Source organism: Podarcis pityusensis, assembly GCF_964106645.2.
Source record: "Podarcis pityusensis genome assembly, chromosome: 2".
Lineage (NCBI taxonomy): Eukaryota > Metazoa > Chordata > Lepidosauria > Squamata > Lacertidae > Podarcis > Podarcis pityusensis.
In genome coordinates this window covers 41,348,534-41,369,337 of record NC_138029.1, presented here as the reverse complement: position 1 = coordinate 41,369,337, position 20,804 = coordinate 41,348,534, and the positions used below count along the sequence as shown (strand labels likewise).

At 41.3% G+C, this 20,804-nt stretch overlaps 1 protein-coding gene across 1 annotated transcript in view; it reads right to left on the bottom strand.

Annotated features, from left to right (window-relative positions):
* Positions 1 to 376: 376 nt before the first annotated feature.
* Positions 377 to 20,804, bottom strand: part of STX8 (syntaxin 8) — a 78,006-nt gene continuing 57,578 nt past the window's right edge. The window contains exon 8 of the mRNA XM_080994061.1: positions 377 to 6,127. Coding sequence (XP_080850187.1) covers positions 6,060 to 6,127 — 68 coding nt within the window. The 3' untranslated portion in view covers positions 377 to 6,059. The remainder of the gene's footprint in view (positions 6,128 to 20,804) is intronic.

The following is a 20,804-nucleotide window of genomic DNA, read 5'->3' as shown; positions in this document are numbered from 1 at the left end:
GCTCCCACTTCTTTATATGAACCTAGTTGCTGAAAAAGAAATATGCAGAACATTCTCACAGCTGAGGTACATTTATCAGTGTTGTTCATACTGACACTCATTTTAGATTCAGAGGGAATTAGTTTACCTACTAAAATAGAAGACAAAAAAGAGCCAAGCCAACAACTGAAACAAAAAGTGCTTGTTGCCATGTCCTGTTTCAGCCACACACTGCCCTGATCTACTCATACTGTGAAATTAAGTAGCATAATATAGATAGTGGGGTTCTATATTTTAGAGTGACGCCCTCCATAAAATACTCCCTGAATGTAGAAAAGTAGCACAGCAGGAAGAGCTAGAACCGTCCTGACATGCTAGTTTGTTTCCTTTTTAAAAAAACTTGCAGGGAATTTTGCATGCCGGGCAGCATTCAAAATGGTTATTTTCTCACCCATGAGTAGTACAATCCATTTTATCACCTCCAGATTCTACCGCCTCATTCTGCTGCATGACAGAACCAAAGTAAGTAACTCCGGAAAAGCTGCATCTTATTAGGTCATTGGTTTTCGAACTTCCTATCTTCAGGATACCTGTTCTACACTGATTTGTCTGCTGAGGAACTGTGCACTCTGTTGTTGTGCAATGTCCGCCATGCTTGTTGGGCCTATCTGAGAGACGCTCCCCAGAGCCCACCCAGCATTCTACTCAGTCTGTGCAATGCAAGCAAAGAGGATCTGCTTCTCATCAGGAGAAACCCTGAATAACCTGCTAAGGAACTCTAGGATTCCTAGGACCACAGTTTGAAAACCACTGCTCAAAACTCTTCAAATGTCATCAGCTTTCTTGTGTTAGCAACATGTTGAAGTGTACTGTATTGAAAGAGCGGCCTGTAAAATCTTAGCACTGATATAGACTCTGAATGCAGGCCCACTAGTGATAAACATCAGTGGTGAGGTAGGTACTCCTGTATGGAACGTTCATTTTTTAAGTAGTAATTGGGTTTAAAGCTGAACTGAAAGCCTCTGTTTATCTTCACTTTTGCTACTGTTGAATTTTTTTTTAATTAATGTTTTTAAACATCCCTCTCAAAATTTCACCTATTTTTCATATAGAACCTAGACACTAAAGAAAACAGAGAGCCCTTCGAAAAGCCTGGTTTTTATTTTAAAATCAATGGAACGCAGGGGTTTTACAAGTCACACAGCCTGGGTAAAACAGGGTATAATGATACTCTGCCTAAGCTGTAACTTAGTCAGGTTCAGACTCTTCTCTGAGCTGTGCCCTGTGGGGTAGCTCAGTGACTGCATATTTTCTGTGTCCTAAAGGTAACAGGGAGGAGGAGGGGGGCTTTTGTCTGAGTTCTCATTAGTGTTCCAGCATTGAACAGAAAACAATTTGATTTTCATATAACGTGCTTAGTAGTCTGACAATAGATTTATCCTAGACTGAAAATTCAGAAAGAAAAATCAAAGCGCCTAAAAATCCATCTCAGCCTGACGAGTGCATCCTTCTCCTTGACACAAACCTCTCGTTCCTCGCTTTCCATATGGAATTCTCTGGCTACAATACAGATCTTGGTGTGATGTCGTTTCCCCTTGACAGTTCTGTTCTGCATCTTAACTACACAGCAGCACATATATATTCCTGTGAGCATTCAGGAGCCAGTTCTATGTTTGGTTTTGGGAATTAGTACTGATAACCACTAAATAATTCCTCAAAACAACGTTTACAAACAGATACCCTCACCGTTTGCCCAATCCCTATAGGACAGCTGGAAAATGACCTGCGCTTCCATAGTGGACACCGATATCCTAGAGAGCTGTAAAGGGGCATGGAGACACCAAGATAGCAAAAGGCAGTCGGGGGGGGGGGGCGGCTTATAGAGAAAACCAAGAATGCTGACTGTATAGTACAAAATGTAAAATAGGCTAGAACTCAGAAACTGTATATTAACCAGAAATGTAATTTTTTAGATTACTTTCTCCTCATCCCAAATTAGTAAGAAAAGCCTTTTCCTTGTCATCTATATTGGCAGGCTTAAGGGTTTGTTTTGCACATCCCACATTTAAAGAATTTACCTGTCTAGGTATACTGCAATGAGCATATAGGAGAGTCAGAGAGACTTTCAGCTTCAATCAGTAAACTATGAAATAAAAGGAGTTATATTTGGGGGGGGTTGGCTTACATTCTAGAACCCCTCTCTCTTTTTTCTCTAAAACAGAAATACAGCAACACAGCCTCAGCATACTTGGGGCTACTTATTTGGTGGCGCTTCAAATCTTTCTACACCATCAAATGTGCTTAGGAGGTAGTATATGGTCAGGATTGTCTCTTACATTTAGGGTTGTCCTTTTTATTCGGAGGCTAACACTCAGTTAGGCAACCTTTCATAACAGAGAAGGTCAATAATCCTTTCCTGTTGGTTTCACAGCCAAAATTTAAGGGACTAGAACTCAGCAAGAGCAGCCCAGCAAAGGTGGTGGTTTAGGAAGCAGAATGGCAAGCCGTAGTTTCCTAAAGAACTAATTTTTTTTTTGCAGTTGAGAAAATAAGTAAAACTATCACCAAATTTAGTATTTAAATGAATCTCAAAAAAAGGAAGTTGATGCCTTGCACCTGCTCTAGGAGTGCCACACAGCAGACTACATTCAAGGTCTTCTTGAGAAACATTCCAAGCTCTACATTGACAGGGTAAAAGGGCAACACAAACCATTCTGAGAAGCAGCTGAAATGCCAAAACAATCACCACTCATGAGTAGCATTGAACAATGGCTTCCTCCCCATTTTATGTTTTGTTTTAGCTGGTTCATTGTATGCTCATTCCCTTGATCATCTTACCTTTTCCCTATTACGCAGGGGAAAAAATCAGCTGTGTTTTGATTATTCCTGTTAATATCATGAATTGTAAATGTTGTTTAGTTATGACTATTACATATAGTTTGGGGGCAATGTTTCTTTACAATGCATACTAATATATTATGGTTATATATATGAATATATTTAATGACATGTGGGAAAAAAGTTGTGGATTTTCTTATTCCCCCTCCCTCCGTTTTCTTTTATTTGTTAGATGGGCTGACAACTGAACCAGGAGCAGCATGTAACTGTGCAGGATCCATTTGATAGGACTAAATCCAGACATCTGTCAAATAAACTCTTGTAAACTTCTACTCACCTTATGCCAGTCTCTTCTGTTGAAACAGGATGAACAAATTGTGCTAATTGCCATCAACTTAGCTTTGAAAGGGGATTAGGCAAATTCATGGATGATATAAGGCTATCGAATGCTGCTAATCGGGATAGCTGATCCTGATTAACTCCAGGATCAGAGGCAGTCTACCTCTAAATACCAGAGCTGTGGGAAACAAGTGAGAGTTAATTATTGTGCTCATATTCTGTTGTAGGCGTCTCTTAAGCATCTGACTGGTCACGGTGAAAATCAAGATGCTGGACAGGATGGGCCTTTGGTATGATCCGAAGGACTCTTACATACTTAGCAGTGTGATTCTGTGAGCTTCGGGGAATACAATATCTTCCACTGAAAATAAGCAAATATTTCTTACAACTGTTCCCTCTAAGGTTTCGAAAAGTAATGAAAAACAGCAACAATACTAGATCAGAAGTGGAGAATCAAGCAAGCACAACAACATAAGCTGTTTTTATGTGTACTGAATTTTGCTTCTGCTGTAACTACGGCTTTTGTGAAGTTCTGAAGCAACTGCATTTTTCTTTCACCTTCAAAACACCCTTCATGTTGAGAAAGCCAATTATTCTGCATATATTTGAACCAAGGAAGGAAGTACACCAGCCTTCCCAAGCAGAAATAATTGGGTATTGTTACTCATTATCACAGATAATAAGTATGTTCTGCTCTTGTAAAGGTGGTCCCACTGGGAAGCTTGGAAATACTGCTAGGTTTTTCCAGTGGCAACACCAACCTGCAACTGTTGTTGCTCCATGGATTAATTAGAGTGAGAACTTACCTTGACTAAGTCCTTTACTACCAAGGAACCATGAGCAACTCCTCTCCAAAATCTGAAGTTAGGGATAGGCTTCCTGCTCAAAAGATGACACTTCCATGCACCATTTTAGAAATGAAACACTAGATTTCCATACCAGCTCTTCTGGAAGCCATGGGGGAGTACCAGCCACACCACAGGTAATGGAAGAAGCACCCAACTCTGGTGATGTCTCTTGCTCTTCCCTCCATTTACTCAGTACCACACAGTTCAACCAACTTGGGTTCCAATACAGATCTGGCTGAATGCATCTCTTTCTAGAAAAGCTGCTTTACTTACTTTTTGGCTTTCATTTCTTTATTACAACTTAGAAAGGGGGATCGGGGGCGGGGGAACCATCTATGGAAAAGACAACTTTCAGCCAGCCCCAGGTTCAAAAGATAACCTCCAGTAATAAGTAACACAAAATGTTTGAATGATCTTCAGTGGAAAGTGGTGCTGTTACTTTCCAGAAGAACGCAAACAGAATCCATAGTTTTGCTGACCATGTCTCACCAGAGTCTGCCATGTTTATGCGATCACTGCATGACTGTGCATGATAATTCTCCTTTGCATTCTTTGCTTGCTCTGTGATAAGAGCGTTGCAAGCAGAAAGTCCAAGGTTCAACCCCTAACCTCTCCAGGTAGGACTGACAATGTCCCCTGCCTGGAGAGCTGCTGCCAATACTGAACCAGATAGACCAATGGTTTGACTCAGTAGAAGGCAGCTTCCCATCTTCCCACGTTGTTTTTGGCTATTGTAAGGCAACATCCATATGGTGAGCAGCTCTAGAACCAACCACCTCTATGGAGTCTTTAACAAAAGGGCTAATGATTGCACATGCACCCATCTCCTTCCAGTGGATATCTTTTTGATCTAGGATTTCTCATCTTTGCAGTATACCACCCATTCCCAACAGTGGATTAGAGGTTCACTATTTACTGTAGCATGGCCAAAACAAGATGCTCTGGAGACTGAAGTATTGATTATAAAAGGATTTGCACAGCTGCTTCCTGCATTGTCTTGGATGTGGGCACACACGTCCTAATGCAGCTTTCTTTAAAAATCTACTGTTCTCATAGAACCATTTCCCAAAATTCATGCAGTCAACAAATATCAGAGCTTAGGTGGGTTGACAGCCAGAGGCAGTCTTTAAAGTTCTTTAGATTTCAAACTTCCCTGACCCACAGGAAAACAAAACAAAGAAAAGAAAAGAAGGGCAGAAAATGAAATAATGATGTGCCCAAAGAGTAATACAGAAATTAAGTGTTTTATTCCGTCTTGTTATTGTAGTAAATTGATCAATCAAGTTGGCACATATGTAGCAAAATAATGATTTCTGGAGGTGAGCAAACATTAAATAGCGACTTTTTGTATTGCTACTCTCAACTATTTTAATTTCTCATCTAAAATATAGATTTTGGAGCTTCAGGTAATCATGTTTCTTCCCTGCTATTAATGTAGTTAGGAGGAAAACTACACAGCACAGCATAATGTGTTAGTGTTTGCATTTTAGGATAGAAATATCACCTTATTTTCCAAACAATACCAATTTGCTCCTGTCTATATAAATGTAACAGCAGTAACTGTTCTGTCTCAAGCCAAAGATTATCCAGGATTTATGTGCATCTGAAAGGTTTGTGCAAATATCCATGTGAAACAGAACATGGATCAGAGCAGCAGTTTGCCTGAACACCACCAGATCCACTGCCCTGACATTCAAAACCAAGATGTATTAATTTCAGCTTCAAAGATAATGTTAGAATAAAAACTCCAATATCTTAGCTTGGCATTCTAGAGATTAACTGTAGATCCCACCTAGCAGAGACAGGTGAAATTGGAATTAATTGCATTTATGCTTTGATGTTTGTTAGGAGATTCGCCTCCTACCAGTAACATTCTCAAAAATATCAAGTCCTACTGGATAGAGATTTTTGCAAAATGAATTTCTCCACCAGCCGTGCTTCTGCCAGTGCACTGAGAACGAGTCAAATACAGCCAAGTCCACAGAAAGTGTCAGTAATGAGATCGAATTTTCCTTGCCTCAGAGTGCAATGGCTCCAAAGTAATAGCTCCGCTGGTTATTTTGTGGGCCACACAGCAACGACGACTATCGCAATCAGCAGTAGTACGATCACCACCATCATCCCTGAAAGGAATCAAAACAAAACCTAATTATCTCTGTAATTATTATAAATCTCAAATACAAAATTAAAGTTTCTAGAAGAACAACTTCACATCATAAAATAGTTCTTCCCTTGTAGAAAAAAGCTTCTTCCCGTGTAGCTGACGTAATACAAGGGGCATTTGTAGATTCTGTACAAGTGCCGCTCACTCAGCCCTAGTTTGAAATGGGAACAAAGCTCATCTCCACTAATGAAGGCAATATGATTGTAAATTACATTAGAAGCTTAAAAGAGATTTGCACATGAAAAATGCCATATGAACATTTTCAGTAATTAGCAAAACACAAATGAGTTCTGGAACTTAACTTCTGATCTCAAATAACTCGATCATCTGAGCCACTACTATTCTCATCCCACCTCCCTGATAGTTAATTTTACAAAGAGATGCTGTTTAACCAAGAAGGTAGGCGGTTCGGGCCCATCCAGGGACGGCTGTGGGCAGGGTGTCTGCGTTGCAGGGGGTTGCACTAGATGACCCTCAAGGTCCCTTCCAACTCTATAGTTCTATGACCCCAACAAGGCTACTTTTATGTTTAGCTGGTGTTCCGGTCCAATTGGGAAGTCTTAGCTTTAAAAGAAAACTAAAAATATTTGGAGATGTGATGGCCATTTTGTATGCCACCCTTCACTATCCTTGTGCCCTACAGATGGACTACAACTCCCATCAGCACCAGGCAGCAGAGCCAGGTGAGACTGGGGCTGATGAAAGTTGTAATCCAAAACATCTGGACTGCATCAGAATGGTGAAGGCTGTCCTGTGACATATGGAACTTGGTTCTTTATTGCACTACTTATGCTGAAAGATAGGATGTACATTTCTCTGCGACGTAGCTAAAGGCACAGTCTTTGCACAAGAGGAGGAAAACAATGAATATTTATACTTCAGTTTTTCTATGTTTCTCTGTGCCTTTTAAAAATCCGTTACATTTTCATTGCTAGATTCTATGCGTTAATTTAAAATCAGTAGTCAAAAGATACAAGATTCTTAGAGAATGAAAGCAGATCAAGATCATAGATGGAAATTTGTGATACATAATATTTCTAGGGAAACTCCCTCAAATAGCCTGAGAGGTAGAATTGTTAAAATATAAGAGGAAGATGAAAAGGAAGGGGGGCTGAGATTGAAATCTGGAGGAAAAGCCAGACTAGTATAGCTGGATGGAAAAGAACAAATTTGAGATCTATGCCTCAAAAAAGGGAAGTAGTTACTTTCATGATGACTGAAATTAGGCCTCCAAAGAAAATATGCAAAATCGTGCATGGCAAATGTAAACAGAAATGTACCCCTGAAATGAGTCACTCGGGTCTGTTTTACTCACTCACATACATTACAGAAGGACTGCACAATGATGGGCACTGTCTCCTGCCTTGCAGGGCTTCCAAGTGCCAGAGTCTTGCCAAGTTAGTGAGCAGTTCTCTTGGTGCTTTTTCAACACCTTGGGAATGGGTGATAAAGATGCCCAGGCAAGTTGCTCTTGCTATGCAAAATGTCACCAGTTTTTGAGAGCGAAGATTGGCTGCAACCAGAGAGCTGCCGTTCCATGTTATTCTTTTTCATTTTCCTGTTGAAGCTCCAATTAATTAACAGTGTCCAGACATCAGAGAACAAACTGTAAGACACAGAGAGCCAACATGGCCCTGCAGATGTTTTGGAGCTCCCAGCAGCCCCAGCCACAACAGCTCATGGTCAGGGATGATGGAGTTGCAGTACAAAACATCTGGAAAGCACCAGTTTAGCAACACTGAACTAGAAGAGGAATGCATAAATCTAACCGAAACCAGTCTGCTGTTGCTGTTAAAGAGACACTTCCCCCATGCACTCACCCTTTCCCTTTCTGACATTTTCCTGTTGGGTGGTGATCACTTTTGCAGTCACTTAAGTCAATATTCCACACCCTCAAGGTAGCTTATTTGTAAATACCCTCACCTGCCTCTCTAGGGAATTGGTCTTGTATTACTTTGTGGCAGCCCGGCTCTTTCACCTGAGTGATGTGTCAGTGTAAACATTTCAAGTGTACATGTGGCCTCCTGCACCAAGGAAACTGACCCGTTATTACTTTTGACCTCATTTTTAAATGTTACAGCTTGGGAAACAATGTTAGCTCTTTAGTCCGCTTTTGTTATCAAGAGCAGGCTTAGGTGAGTGGTTGCTGAAGACTCAGAAAGTCGCATCCAATGGTGAGGGTCTGTATGTAAGCTTATTGGATTGGCTGTTAGCCCAATTCCCAAATCTCAAGGAAGGGAACAGGCTTTTCCTTATTCAATTGTCTCCAAAAGACCCCAAGTTAAAATTCACCGCAGAAGCCAGTCGTATTCAAACCATAGCTGTCAACGTTTCCCTTTTTTAAAGGGAAATTCCCTTATTCCGAATAGGATTCCTCGCAAGAAAAGGGAAAAGTTGACAGCTTTGATTCAAACCAGTCAACATTCTCTTCCAAATTTCCCTTTACAATTCCCACTAGGCTTATGTGACAGAGGTTCCAAGTAGGTCACTTACACTTTACACACGGGGCACTGAGGCTGAGAAATAGCAACCTACAAAAACTATCCAGGAAGCCTGAGAAAATGTCTAGGCTTCCTAGAACAAGTTTGGCACCAAATGCAGAGTCAAATCTGTGATAAAAGAAACACATCCCTTTGCACCATTCAATTTCAGAAGTTGGAAGTTGAAAAGATGTGATTACCGGTATATAAATGGTAAATGTGATGCACAGATGGACAATAGCCCCAGACATGATGATAACATACTGAAAAAAAATCAATATTTAAAAAAGGCAGGTTTAATGGAATTGCTTGATTACTGACCAAATTATGGAAACCTAGTAGCAATATTTTGTTAAAGGATCCATACCACAAGAACTAAATAAAATAGTAAATGCTTATTTATAAGCCACATGTTTTTAATGTAAATATCTGGATTGCTCTAGAAAGTAGCACTGCTACAAAATCCCACCTAGCATAAAGGGCTTTGTCAAAATTAACACACCATGCAAGGCATAAGTGAAGTTAATGTTCCTGCAGATTTAAAAGTTGGAAGATAAAAACTATTTGTGTAAGCTACCGATACATTTTCTGTGTCTCCTGTGGATGCCAGCGGGAACTAAAAATGAAATTTGCAACACAGTTGTCAACTAACAAGCGCCGAGTCAGAGACAGACGCTCTTGCTACAATTTTGCCTGCCATTAGCTAAACAAAGGCAGATGTTGTGCAACACTGTTTTTTAATTCATTTCTCTTTTTGGCAATTTTATGTTTCTGAACCATATAAAATTATAATGTGGGGTTTCAATTAGTGACTGGGCCTGAGCACCTCCAAAAAATCTCAAGAACCTATATGACAGGTAGGTAAAGGACCCCTGGACAGTTGACTATGGGGCGCGGCGCTCATCTCACTTCAGGCCAAAGGAGCCGGTGTTTGTCCACAGACAGCTTTCCGGGTCATGTGGCCAGCATGACTAAACCGCTTCTGGCGCAACGGAACATCATGATGGAAGCCAGAGCACATGGAAATGCCATTTACCTCCCCGCCACAGCAGTACCTATTTATCTACTTGCACTGGTGTGCTTTCGAACTGCGAGGTTGGCAGAAGCTGGGACAAAGCAAGGGGAGCTCACCCTGTTGTGTGTATTTGAACCACTGACCTTCTGATCAGCAAGCCCAAGAGGCTCAGTGGTTTAGACCACAGCGCCACCCACTCCCTAACCTGTATGAATTACCAGTTCTGGTCTAATTTCTAGTGTCACATAAATGCAATATGTTGCTCAGGTCTGAAGTGCAATTTGTCTTCCATTTTTATCCATATTTTAAATGATTTAAAATGCTTTAAGTGATTTATAATACTTTGATAAAATAGCTGCAGTTTCCAACTCAGGCTGTATTGTAAACAACAGTTCTTAGTGCTAAATCAATGCCTGTGCACATTTTAAAACTGTCATTCTTCTAGGCACTGTAGAGATCCCAAGTGCAAGATAGAGTCTGCCCAGAAGGATTACAACCTGCACCTTTGATTTAATAACATTTTCCTCCAAGGCCACCATCAACTTTATTGTACGAACCATTGACCCCAACAGCTCCTCCAAGATCAAACAAGGCAAGCTGCATCCTTTAGTCACGGAAACACCTGAGATTGTTTTACGCATTTATTTATGATCACCATTCCAGTATGAAAGATTAAAAATGATTAAAGCTATAATCACTCTACAGGAATGTCAATCAGAAATAAATATGTGCAGATACAACAGTTTCAAAATCTTCACAGCCCAATCCAACAGTTGGTAAGAAACACTCTTTTCTTTTTCACCGAAACTGGCTGGCAAAGCAATGAGAGGAAGAGAAAATAAAAAGCAGAAGTCCATGAGAATTCCTGCATGTCAAACTCAGTCAGAAAAAGTGTGTAGTGAGTTTTCAGTCCAAAATGTTTATTGTCTCTATGATGAAATAATCCCTAGAGTTTATGGTCCCAAACCACATGCATAACCCAACTGAATGAGAGGAAATGAGATAAGTGTTTCCCCTCATCTATCATTGTTAGACCTCCATTTCTGGTTCCATCATATATATATATAATCTGTTGCTACTTTTCTAAAAGAGAAATCAATGCCAGATAATATGCATCGCTATTTCCAAGTGGAATTTCAAAGACGGCCTATTTTCTTTCCAGAAAGAAGAGTTGCTTCAAACCCTCCATTTAGAGCAAACCTTTCCAATCAGAGGATTGCTTGCTTTGAGCATATTTTGAAACATTTCCATTTCATGTAGCAGTCCAGTCAAAAGATATTACTTTGTCTTTCTATGGTATTTCCAATCATACCTCTATCCTTACAAACACTCATGTGTGTTCATAACTACTACTTGATAGAGCCCTGTTAGCTTGAAAATAAAATGAAACTCAACAGAGACAACAGACATGATTCAGTGACAAACATATAAATAAAAAGCATAAGCAAAAAAGTTACTCACATGATACAAACTGCCTCTGTATAGCATTGTGCGAAAAGAATAATTTCAAATGCCTATAGCCCACGGTCTGCAGCTCCAAAAACATAAGGAGCTCCCACTGCTGGCTATGAAATGGGAGAAGCTGTGAGCAAATAAGGATATTAGTTGACCAAAAGTGTAATCTCAGAGCCTCTGCCTATAATATTTGAGAACAGTCCTTGTGGACTCGAGATGAGCAAATGTTGTTTCCATCTTCATAAGATGGCATCCCAGCTAAACATTGGGAAGAGTCTCTTGGAAGGTGGTGAACTCTCCTTCCTTGGAGGTTTTTAAGCAGAGGCTGGATGGCCATCTGTCATGGATGCTTTAGTTGAGATTCCTGCATTGCAGGGGGTTGGACTAGAGGATCCTCAGGGATCCCTTCCAACTCTACAATTCTAAGACAATCTCATTTCCTCCTTGGCCACCCCTCACAGAGGAATGAAGAGGAGGAAGTGTGCCTTTTGACAGTGATGGCAGACAAAGGGCTGCAGCAACAGGAAGCACATGAAGGCCTGATGGCTCGCCTGCTCATTCGCTCAGCCAGGTTCCCCGCTAGGACCCTGGGCTTTCCTCAGCTTGTTGCTTGTGCATGTGAACGAGCTAAGAAGCAAGCAGGTGGTTGGTGGCAGTGACAGGGGAGCAGGGAAAGACCACTTGGGCCACTCAGCTGCCTGCTCGTTTGCTCACTGCGACGATTTTCTCACTCTTTCCACCTGCTCTCGTTGTGCTGCAGTTCACATGGCCGCCAAGAAGCAAACTGCTGCAGCATGATTACCTTTTTCTTACAAACACGTTTTATAGTAAGATAAGACAATAACTAAAGAGATGCACAGTTTGGTTACCTCCCTACCCTCAATAATGCAGAAGCATGCTGAGGAAGCACTGAGATGCAAGTGCTGCTTGTATTAACTAGCACCCTCTACTGGGACCATACCATGATTTTGCCGTCATGGAAGCCCTTTCCTGAGCCACAACAATTGCTCAAATTGGAACAGCGAGTACCTCCAGTTGTGAGTTCAGCAACAGCCACTTGAGCATGCTCTCAACCAAGCTACTGGAACCTGGTCTCTATTCCCCCCCACACCAACAAAAAAACCACCCACCCACAAATGTAGCATAAGCTGTGGGTTAAACCACTGAGCCTAGGACTTGCCGATCAGAAGGTTGGCAGTTCGAATCTCCGCAACGGGGTGAGCTCCCATTGTTCGGTCCCAGCTCCTGCCAACCTAGCAGTTTGAAAGCACGCAGTGCAAGCAGATAAATAGGTACCACTCCGGAGGGAAGGTAAGCGGTGTTTCTGTGCACTGCTCTGGTTCGCCAGAAACGGCTTAGTCATGCTGGCCACATGACCAGGAAGCTGTACACTGGCTCCCTCGGCCAGAAAAGCGAGATGAGCGCCGCAACCCCAGAGTTGTCTGCGACTGGACCTAATAGTCAAGGGTGCATTTACCTTTTACAGAATATACATTTTCTCTAGAATTATTGTCGTCTTCATGCACAACATACGAGGAGGCACGTAGACATTTCAGCAAAAGAAAAAGTGAGCCCTGACTCAGGCGACTACATCAGCACAACAAAAAGAAAGGATATTTTGGGAGAAATACACTGGCTGGGGTTTTTTTCCATGTTAATGCAAAAAAGGTCTATACCCAAATATAAGGGTATATTGAAAATATTAGATCCTTATGGGTCTTGTGGTCCCTGGAATACTTCTGCATTCTTGATCACAGTATGACAATGAAACTGATTTCTCTTTAATGTATTCAGTTATTGGAAGACTAAAAATATCCCCTAGGCCTGGTACTGCTCTGTTCTCTTTTACCAAGACACATCTTCAACCTAATATGTTGCATTTCAAAGACAGCAATAAACATTTCAGTATGGGTTACCCAGTCCCCAGGCTCATATTCTCTATTTCCATCATAGCCCTGTTATCACAAATGAAAAACTCTTAGCTCCACTGCCATCATAAATCAGTTTTTGAGAAATTAAGCATGAAAAATTCCAGCTACATAATTTTTCATCTTGAAGAGAACAAATCTATGAAGCAAACAGATTTTGTGTGATGGATTAATGCACACATCCCATGGGAAATGCAGATATTAAATAATATATTAAGAATTCCACTAACACACACACTGCTAGTTTATGTTCTGCCTGATAATACATATTCACTCTTCAAGACAGAAGCTAAGGTATTATACAAAGCAAAAGAACACAAGTGCATCATCGAACCTTCAGTATTTATGTTCCTAAATCCTCATTTAAGCAACTCAAGCCATCCTATAGTTAGGAGGATATACATTTCTTTTCCAGTCCTGCGACTATTGGTGAACCCTTGTCCATCAGTTCCAACACAAGCCTAATGCAAGAGAGGCAAGGGACTCCAGCATCTCTGACTGAATACTTGGCAATGAGAATCAAACAGACTGGGATGCATTCCCCTCCACCCTCAAAGCACACAAGTGAGATTTTGCTGAAGTATCCAAGCTGATTTGTTTCATGCAGCATTCCTTCACTTTTCATTTCATCAGGGCTGAAAGAATGCACAGATCATGCCAACTTGGCTTCAAGAGCCATAGAGCTCAATCTAGCCAATATGAGCTCGCACCTTATCTTTATTAAGTTTTAATTGCATCAGGCATTGCTGGCATGTTGTCCTCATACCATAAAACAAAAAATGGGGTCCCTCTGTCACCCCTTCCCAGCTCACATCACGAGTATGATCTCACACCTCTCTGACTCATTTTACAGGTAGATGACTTAAGACCAAATATATCCTACTCTGTGTCGCACCCCTGCAGCCCTACTGGAGAACCACCAACACATGCCTAACTTTCTAAAGTGAAGCCCCATTAGCACCTTTTGCTGTGCTTGTCTTCAAGGCTCATTGCTGAAACTTTGGCGGTAGCACCACAAGCCTCCTGTGACCTGTTACTAGATCATCAATCCATGTTAAGGAATCACCGATCTATAAAATGGGTAACAATGCAATTTAGAGACATTTGGGACTCCAAGAACACACCACAATTTTATTAGAAAAAAAGGGATACAAATGATACACTCAGCCGCAGTTGCTTGCGTCATTCCTTTAAGCTTGCAAATTTGATCGCAGTTGCCTAACAGCTTGTAACAGCTGTTACAAGTCTACTGCCAGAATTGCTCCATGCTCATGTTGCGCACCTGAATGGAGTGTCTCGAAATAATTCACCTTAAATTGGTTTCCAGAATACCTAAGTAACTCAAACCAGTGCTAGTTCTGTATATTATGATGTGGCCCAGGGTGCACCATCCTGTAATGTTCCTGGAAACTGGGATGATTTTTAAGCATTTAAGTTCTATGTAAAGTTTTCAGACATCGTGATTATGTGCAGTCTAATAAATCTGCTGAAGATATTAACACTTCTTTGGCTGCTTTTCGCATGAAAATGCAGGAATTATTTTACCGTTTGACGACAAATACAATGCTTCTAACCATGATTCTAAACTTAAATGAACAGCACAAACCTAAAGCACAGAATTGTACAATAGTTATGGAGTAGCATATATTTGGTTTACCTGTAAAATGAGTCCTGTGGGTATGTGTATCTCCTACATACAAAGGTAGGCATTTTTACATGCAGTGAGTTGGACTTTCGTGAGACATGATCAATTACCACCTAAAGGTCACTCAGCTTGCTGGTAACTCTCCACAGTGGTTATGCAGATGTTTAAAAAGTTAAACAAGAGTATCTCCCAGTTAATTTTCCCCAAGAGAAAACCCTGATGTACTTAATCATACTCTTCCTGCAAATCCATCAGCCTTAGAACATGGCGAACACTTTCCCCCAGATCAGAGAATAGTTATTAACATGTTGTCTCTTGAAATTCGCTATAAGGCCCATTACTGCACTTAAATGAAGGGTGTTTTTCAAGCTCTCTTTCTCACTTAACCTACCAGTAAACATGGGAAACCATTAGTTCAAGCTGCCACAATTAACTCTCAGCTTTCCCTTCAAAGGCTTGGAGAGTCTGAAGCTACTTATCATGCAAACAGCCTAGGAGCCTCTTTCTCCTTGTGAGGCAACAGGAGGGGAAAACTACTGAGTTAAGTAGATTATTGGGGAAGGAGTCACACTCAGCTGCCCTATGAGATGATTAGACCCTGGGAAATGCAGACTCCAAATCTCCTGCTCCTGACAGTGAACATTCATCAACTGCATTTGGATAATCTGCTATCAAGAACCTTTAAAGAAGCTTCCAATACTCTTCTACCAATGGTATGGCAGGTGGAAAAGAACACACTTATTTGTGCAAAAGAAAGCTTCATCGCTAGCTGCTGCAAAAACAGCCTTTTCAAAAATGCAGATGCATCTCTGGCTAAATCACTCTGATAGATCATGCCCACTAAAGACACACATACATAGAAAAAACTCTGCGGCTGTCTTGACACCAAGTTACACTGTCTGATTTTACCAGTTCTTTCCTCCTTATAATTCAGTCTTGAACATTATCACCCACAAACTGGAGCCCAAATATTCTCCTCCCTTTCCTGATTTTGTAATTTTCAACAGTCCTCAGTAGCTTTGGTTATCAAATTCATTTAAGAGAGAAAATAAGGGAAGAGTGTTGCCTCTTTCCTCTCAGCCTACTTCCTTCCTTACACACACTTTTCTCTTTGGTATGTTAAGCGTGCATGAGAATTACCTGTGGCTGAATAAATGATGAGCCTCTTTATAGGTTTACATGCACAGAAGGAAGCTTGAAGCATAGCATGATGTGAAAATAGCCCACTACTCATGTGCTATTCAGCAGAAACTGTTTTACAGGAAGAGTTCAACAAAATGAAAGGAGATTATCCATGAGAAAGTAGATAGGAACAGAAAGTGCTCAGATAAAGTTACTGAGAGGAAACCTAAACAACCAACCCTAAGCTACTTCCTCAGTCCTTTGGTGCAAACTGCTAAGGACAAGCGCTGCAGGAGTCCAAAAAGGGAGCCTTGCCTGATCAACAACAAAAGATAAGCAAAAGGCTTCCACAAGTAGATCATATAGTTGTTATAAAACTGCCACAAGAGTGCAAACTGATTATTTAAACTTGCAATTGAACTTTCCATACCTCATTCATTCACGAACATCCACTCCTGGGTTATCCCCTTTTTGCAGATATAGAGAAAGAAGGCCAAGAGGTAGTGACTTGCCGAAGGGCTTCCGGTGTCCAACATTTAATCCACTGAACCACCTTGTTCAGTGATGTTGAACGAGCTAGCTTATGAGGGAAAGGGATTTAAACACAGTGAGATGTAAGCAACCAAACCCTAAAGTAGGAAGCTGCTATTACTCGTACAATTTAAGCAAAGCCAATCTCAGTTCTGCATTGAAAAATCCTTAAAGAAGGATTTGCTCTGCTCTGCAGTAACTGAGGACAGAAAGATGCTCATATGGATTCAACAAGAATGGATGGAAGAAAATATGTAGAAAATGTATGTATTAAAACTTTGAAAAACATTAGAAGTAGTAGTAGTAATGAACCCCAAGGTCCCAAGTCATACTCCAATACCTATAAAGCAGCCTCTCTCAACCCTCAACTACAACTGCCATCATTCCTGATCACTGGTCCTGCTAGCTAGGAATGATGGGAGTTGTAGTCCAACAACATCTGGGGACCCAAGGTTGAGGGAGGCTGCTATAAAGTATAAGGGATTTTGTTTTGGGCATTCACCCTTAGTTTTAACTAGGGTTGCCTCAGTTAATCAGAAGTCTGACTGTTTCTCTCCCCAAAAGAACTTTAACTGCAACTCATTCCAAATGCAACTCATTGTGGAAACTGCATGGCAGCAAATTAAACCTATGAATTCACCTCATAAACCAGAATCCAAAATGACTGTTCGTTAATTCGAATCTCTGCCTAATCCTGTTGTTTTCTCCCTGCCCTACAAATGGCAATAAGTTCTAGAAAATGTTAATCCATGTGCAAATGTTTTTCTCTTTTCTGTGTGCACAAGTATCAGCAGAGAGAATGAAGGGCTACAGCAACTCAGCTTGAGAGTAAACTTAGAAACTCCAACCCCCGATGTTCTATTTTTAATATTGCTATGAAAGAACAAAATTCCTCAATACGAACGCCTCCACTAAATGCCTCCCTCTCTTTGGAAAAAGAAATATACATAGTAGGAAACTCTCCTTAAGATCCAAACACGTGGAATACTTTAATATGGCATGTGTTTATTGAGATACCTGTGACTTAGCCATGCAGGGCTTCATAAATAACCACCATGAATTGTTCTTAAAAAGCAAGCATGTAACCAGTGGAATTTTTAAATATGCAGGTAGTGTCTCATACCTCATCATACAAGTAAAGTTTTGCATAAGCTAAGCTTCCAGGCATGTTCACACAGAGCATATTATACAAATCAAATTCTTAAGATAATTCAAGTATGAGTGATGACCACCACCCCCGCCCCAGCACCAGGAAGGTCTTACCTTCCAATAAGAGTTGCAGCAGCTAATACTGAGTGTAAGTGAAAAAAGCACCCATGGCCACTAGGGACATTTCTAGGTTAGGTATCTGATCTTCTAAATGAGTATGAATGGAAGGAAGCACTGCATCTTCAGTCTTGTCTGCCTTCTGCTTAAAGTCTATTCCACCTTATCTAACCACAAGAGCTTTTAGATGCTGATTCACAAGTGGATCCCCACTCCCCAAAACAGAAACAAGAATGGTGGGGAAATAGACTGAACAGCTGTTAATAATACCCTCTTATACCAGTCAAAAAGGAAGCAGAATCACCTCAACCCCGCAATATGATTCAGAAGGATGCTACTGTCAAATGGCATCAGCAGGTATAGTAGCAACAGCTGAGATTGTCCACTACAAGCAGAGAAGTCTCTGGGCCCAAATCTGGCCTAAAGCCAGAATGAAACAGATTTAAAACTACCAGTCTCATGCAGGAATGCACAGAGTTAGACTCTCTCTATCGTTGTGCCCCATGAATGGCAAGTTAAGAGCATGGTCCAAGTTTCTTCTCAGTTGCTTTTCTAGCAGAGACATCACCCCTACCTCGAGGGTAGCTAACCTGGTCCCTCTAGATGTTATGGACTGCAACTCATCAACCACAGACAGCATTGCCAATGACGCAGGGTGGTCAGAACATCTGGAGGGGAACACAGCGGCTGCTCCTGACCTACCTCATCCAATCATGTTCACAGCCTATGGGATAGAGGATAGAGAGTCCTTCAAGTGCCTATCCAGGCCACCTCACTATTCACCTGTTCGACTTCTCTCCCCTAAACACAGTTACAACTACCAAGACCTCTGATGAAATGAGAGGCAAAGGTCACTTCTATAGGCATTAATTCTCATGCAAATGAATAGAAAGACCTGACCTTATGGCTTATCTAAAACCATAACCAGGAGTTTAGGTTTTTGCTGAAAATGGAAGGCCAGCCATTAAGCTTTGGACAACACTCTCAAAGTGCTAGGATTTCTCCTGTGAAAAGCCAAAATAACAATGAATCTTTTTTTGTTAATCATTAAAGTATTAAAAATAAATCTGACTCCTCTAGAAGGGAACATCATAGGTTATAAATTGTATACCTGGACTCATTAATATCTGGGTATGAAACCCCAGATATAGTCCCACATACAGAAATGGACCCAGTGTTGACTCCTTGAGGAAAAGTGTTTGCCCTTTGTGGTTTAGCCTCTGACCTTCCTTAAGGCTAAACAATCATCCGCTGGAAAGTGTTACAAAACCTCTTCTACCTCCCACTGGCTTTTTATTTATACACACGCACACACACATATATAAAGGTTGGTTACTCTCCGGTTCCTAAGAAAGACTCCCTCCAGCTCCTCTCGCTTTCTCTTGGGGATGTGGGCTCACTTCTCCGAACAAGAGGATGACCTCCAGCAACATGGGGCCTGCACTTGCTACTGTCTTCAGTTTGGCAACCCAACACAAAGGCAGTGGGCCTGGTATATACAATTTTGGGGCCAAGCTCCCTATTCACAGAAACAGGCTCCCCAAGAGACAAAGCCTGCAAGATTCTTAATTAAGTCTAAGTGAAAGACGGCCTAACCACATCCTGCTCACATCTTCCGAGTACCTTCATTCTGGACTTCAAACAGCCACAGAACACTGCCCATCAAGCACGCCAAGGCATTCACAGCCAGCAACAAACAACCCCCCCCCCTTTAAAATATAGAAAGCCTAGTCTTCGGCACTGCCTCTTCAGCCTGCTCTCTTTTGCTGCTGATTTTAGACATGTCTCTGGTTTGTAAAACAGGAAACAAAGGGACTTCTTGTGTGTCAGAAGCCCTCCAGAGGGTCTGCATTTCATTCCTCCCTCTCCAGGCAGTGTCTGGAGAGCTCTTTAGCCCATTTCGTCTCATTAACATTTCCATGAAGGATCAAAGAATATATTAAAAAAATATCTAAGTATTAAGTACAATTCCTGCTAGGGAAGCCGCATAAACAGATACGTTTAAGAAACCTGTGCAAATTCCTTTGCCTGACCCATTTCTTTATTAGATAATTGTCTCTTCGCAAGAACAACAACAGCTTTTCTTTCCATTAAGCTGCCCTTTCTACAAATCCTGTGAAAATCTTGATAAATACATTCCATTGAACACCCCCCTCCCCAAAACCAGCAAACAATTTCTGTTTTCCAAGCTTCGCTGTGATAATGTCCCTTGCAAACAGAAACCAATTATTCCCTGGCAGTAAGTCACCCGCAGTATGAATTGCTGTAATTTTGCCCCTTTTAGCAGCTGCTCAGGGTGGGCTGAGAGGTGGCTGTGGTAATGAAGCACGGATGAATACTAAAGAAGCACTGAGGCATGGCATCCTGTGGAGCAGCAGTGTTTAATTTTTCCTAAAGTACTTTCTTGCTCCAGGAAGCAAATCAATGAGATTTATGTGTCAGAAAGGGAGCTTTCTACTGTATATTTGCATTCACAATCCCAACCAGAATACGAATTTCTATGCACCTGACTAGCTTGTAAAAAACTTTCACCTTATGTTTTAAAAGTGCTAACACACCCCTCCCCCTCCCTCTCCACAATTCTTTGCTTTCTCATTAGAAATGCCCAGCAACATCCGCCAGACAAAGGCACTGCAAACAAAGTGTATGGAAAGGAGTGAGAGGGGGGGGAAATTAGGGAAAACAAAAAAAAAGAAAAGAAAAGAAAAGAAAAGAAAGACGTGCAGAGGAATTCCTTTTTTCACTGATCTGTGGAATACATTAATATCCCAAACTGTTGGCACAGACTCGAACGCTCAGATGGGTGACAATGCAAGCAATGACTCTGAGTCTGGGATCTTCAAATAAACCTCCGCTGCTGTCATGGCCACCGGGAAAGAGGCTGAGGGCAATATTCGCTGACCTTCATTTCGTTGTTTCACCAGACCTAACTGCTGGACCTTTGTTTGCCTGTTACTAGGAGTTCCTCTTTCAAAAATGTCAGCATTTCCTAGACGATACAAGAGCCAGTTTATTAGGTAAATAAACCCACCCTAAAGCAGTATCTCCTGCTCCACGATGAGAATCCACGGAGAGCAGAGACAAGGAGCAAATCTGAACCCTCGAAATGAAGGGAGAGAAAGACCGCAGAAATTTGGAGAGCATTTCAAAGGCAAATATGAAAAGGCCATCAAATGTTATATTGAGCCATCAAG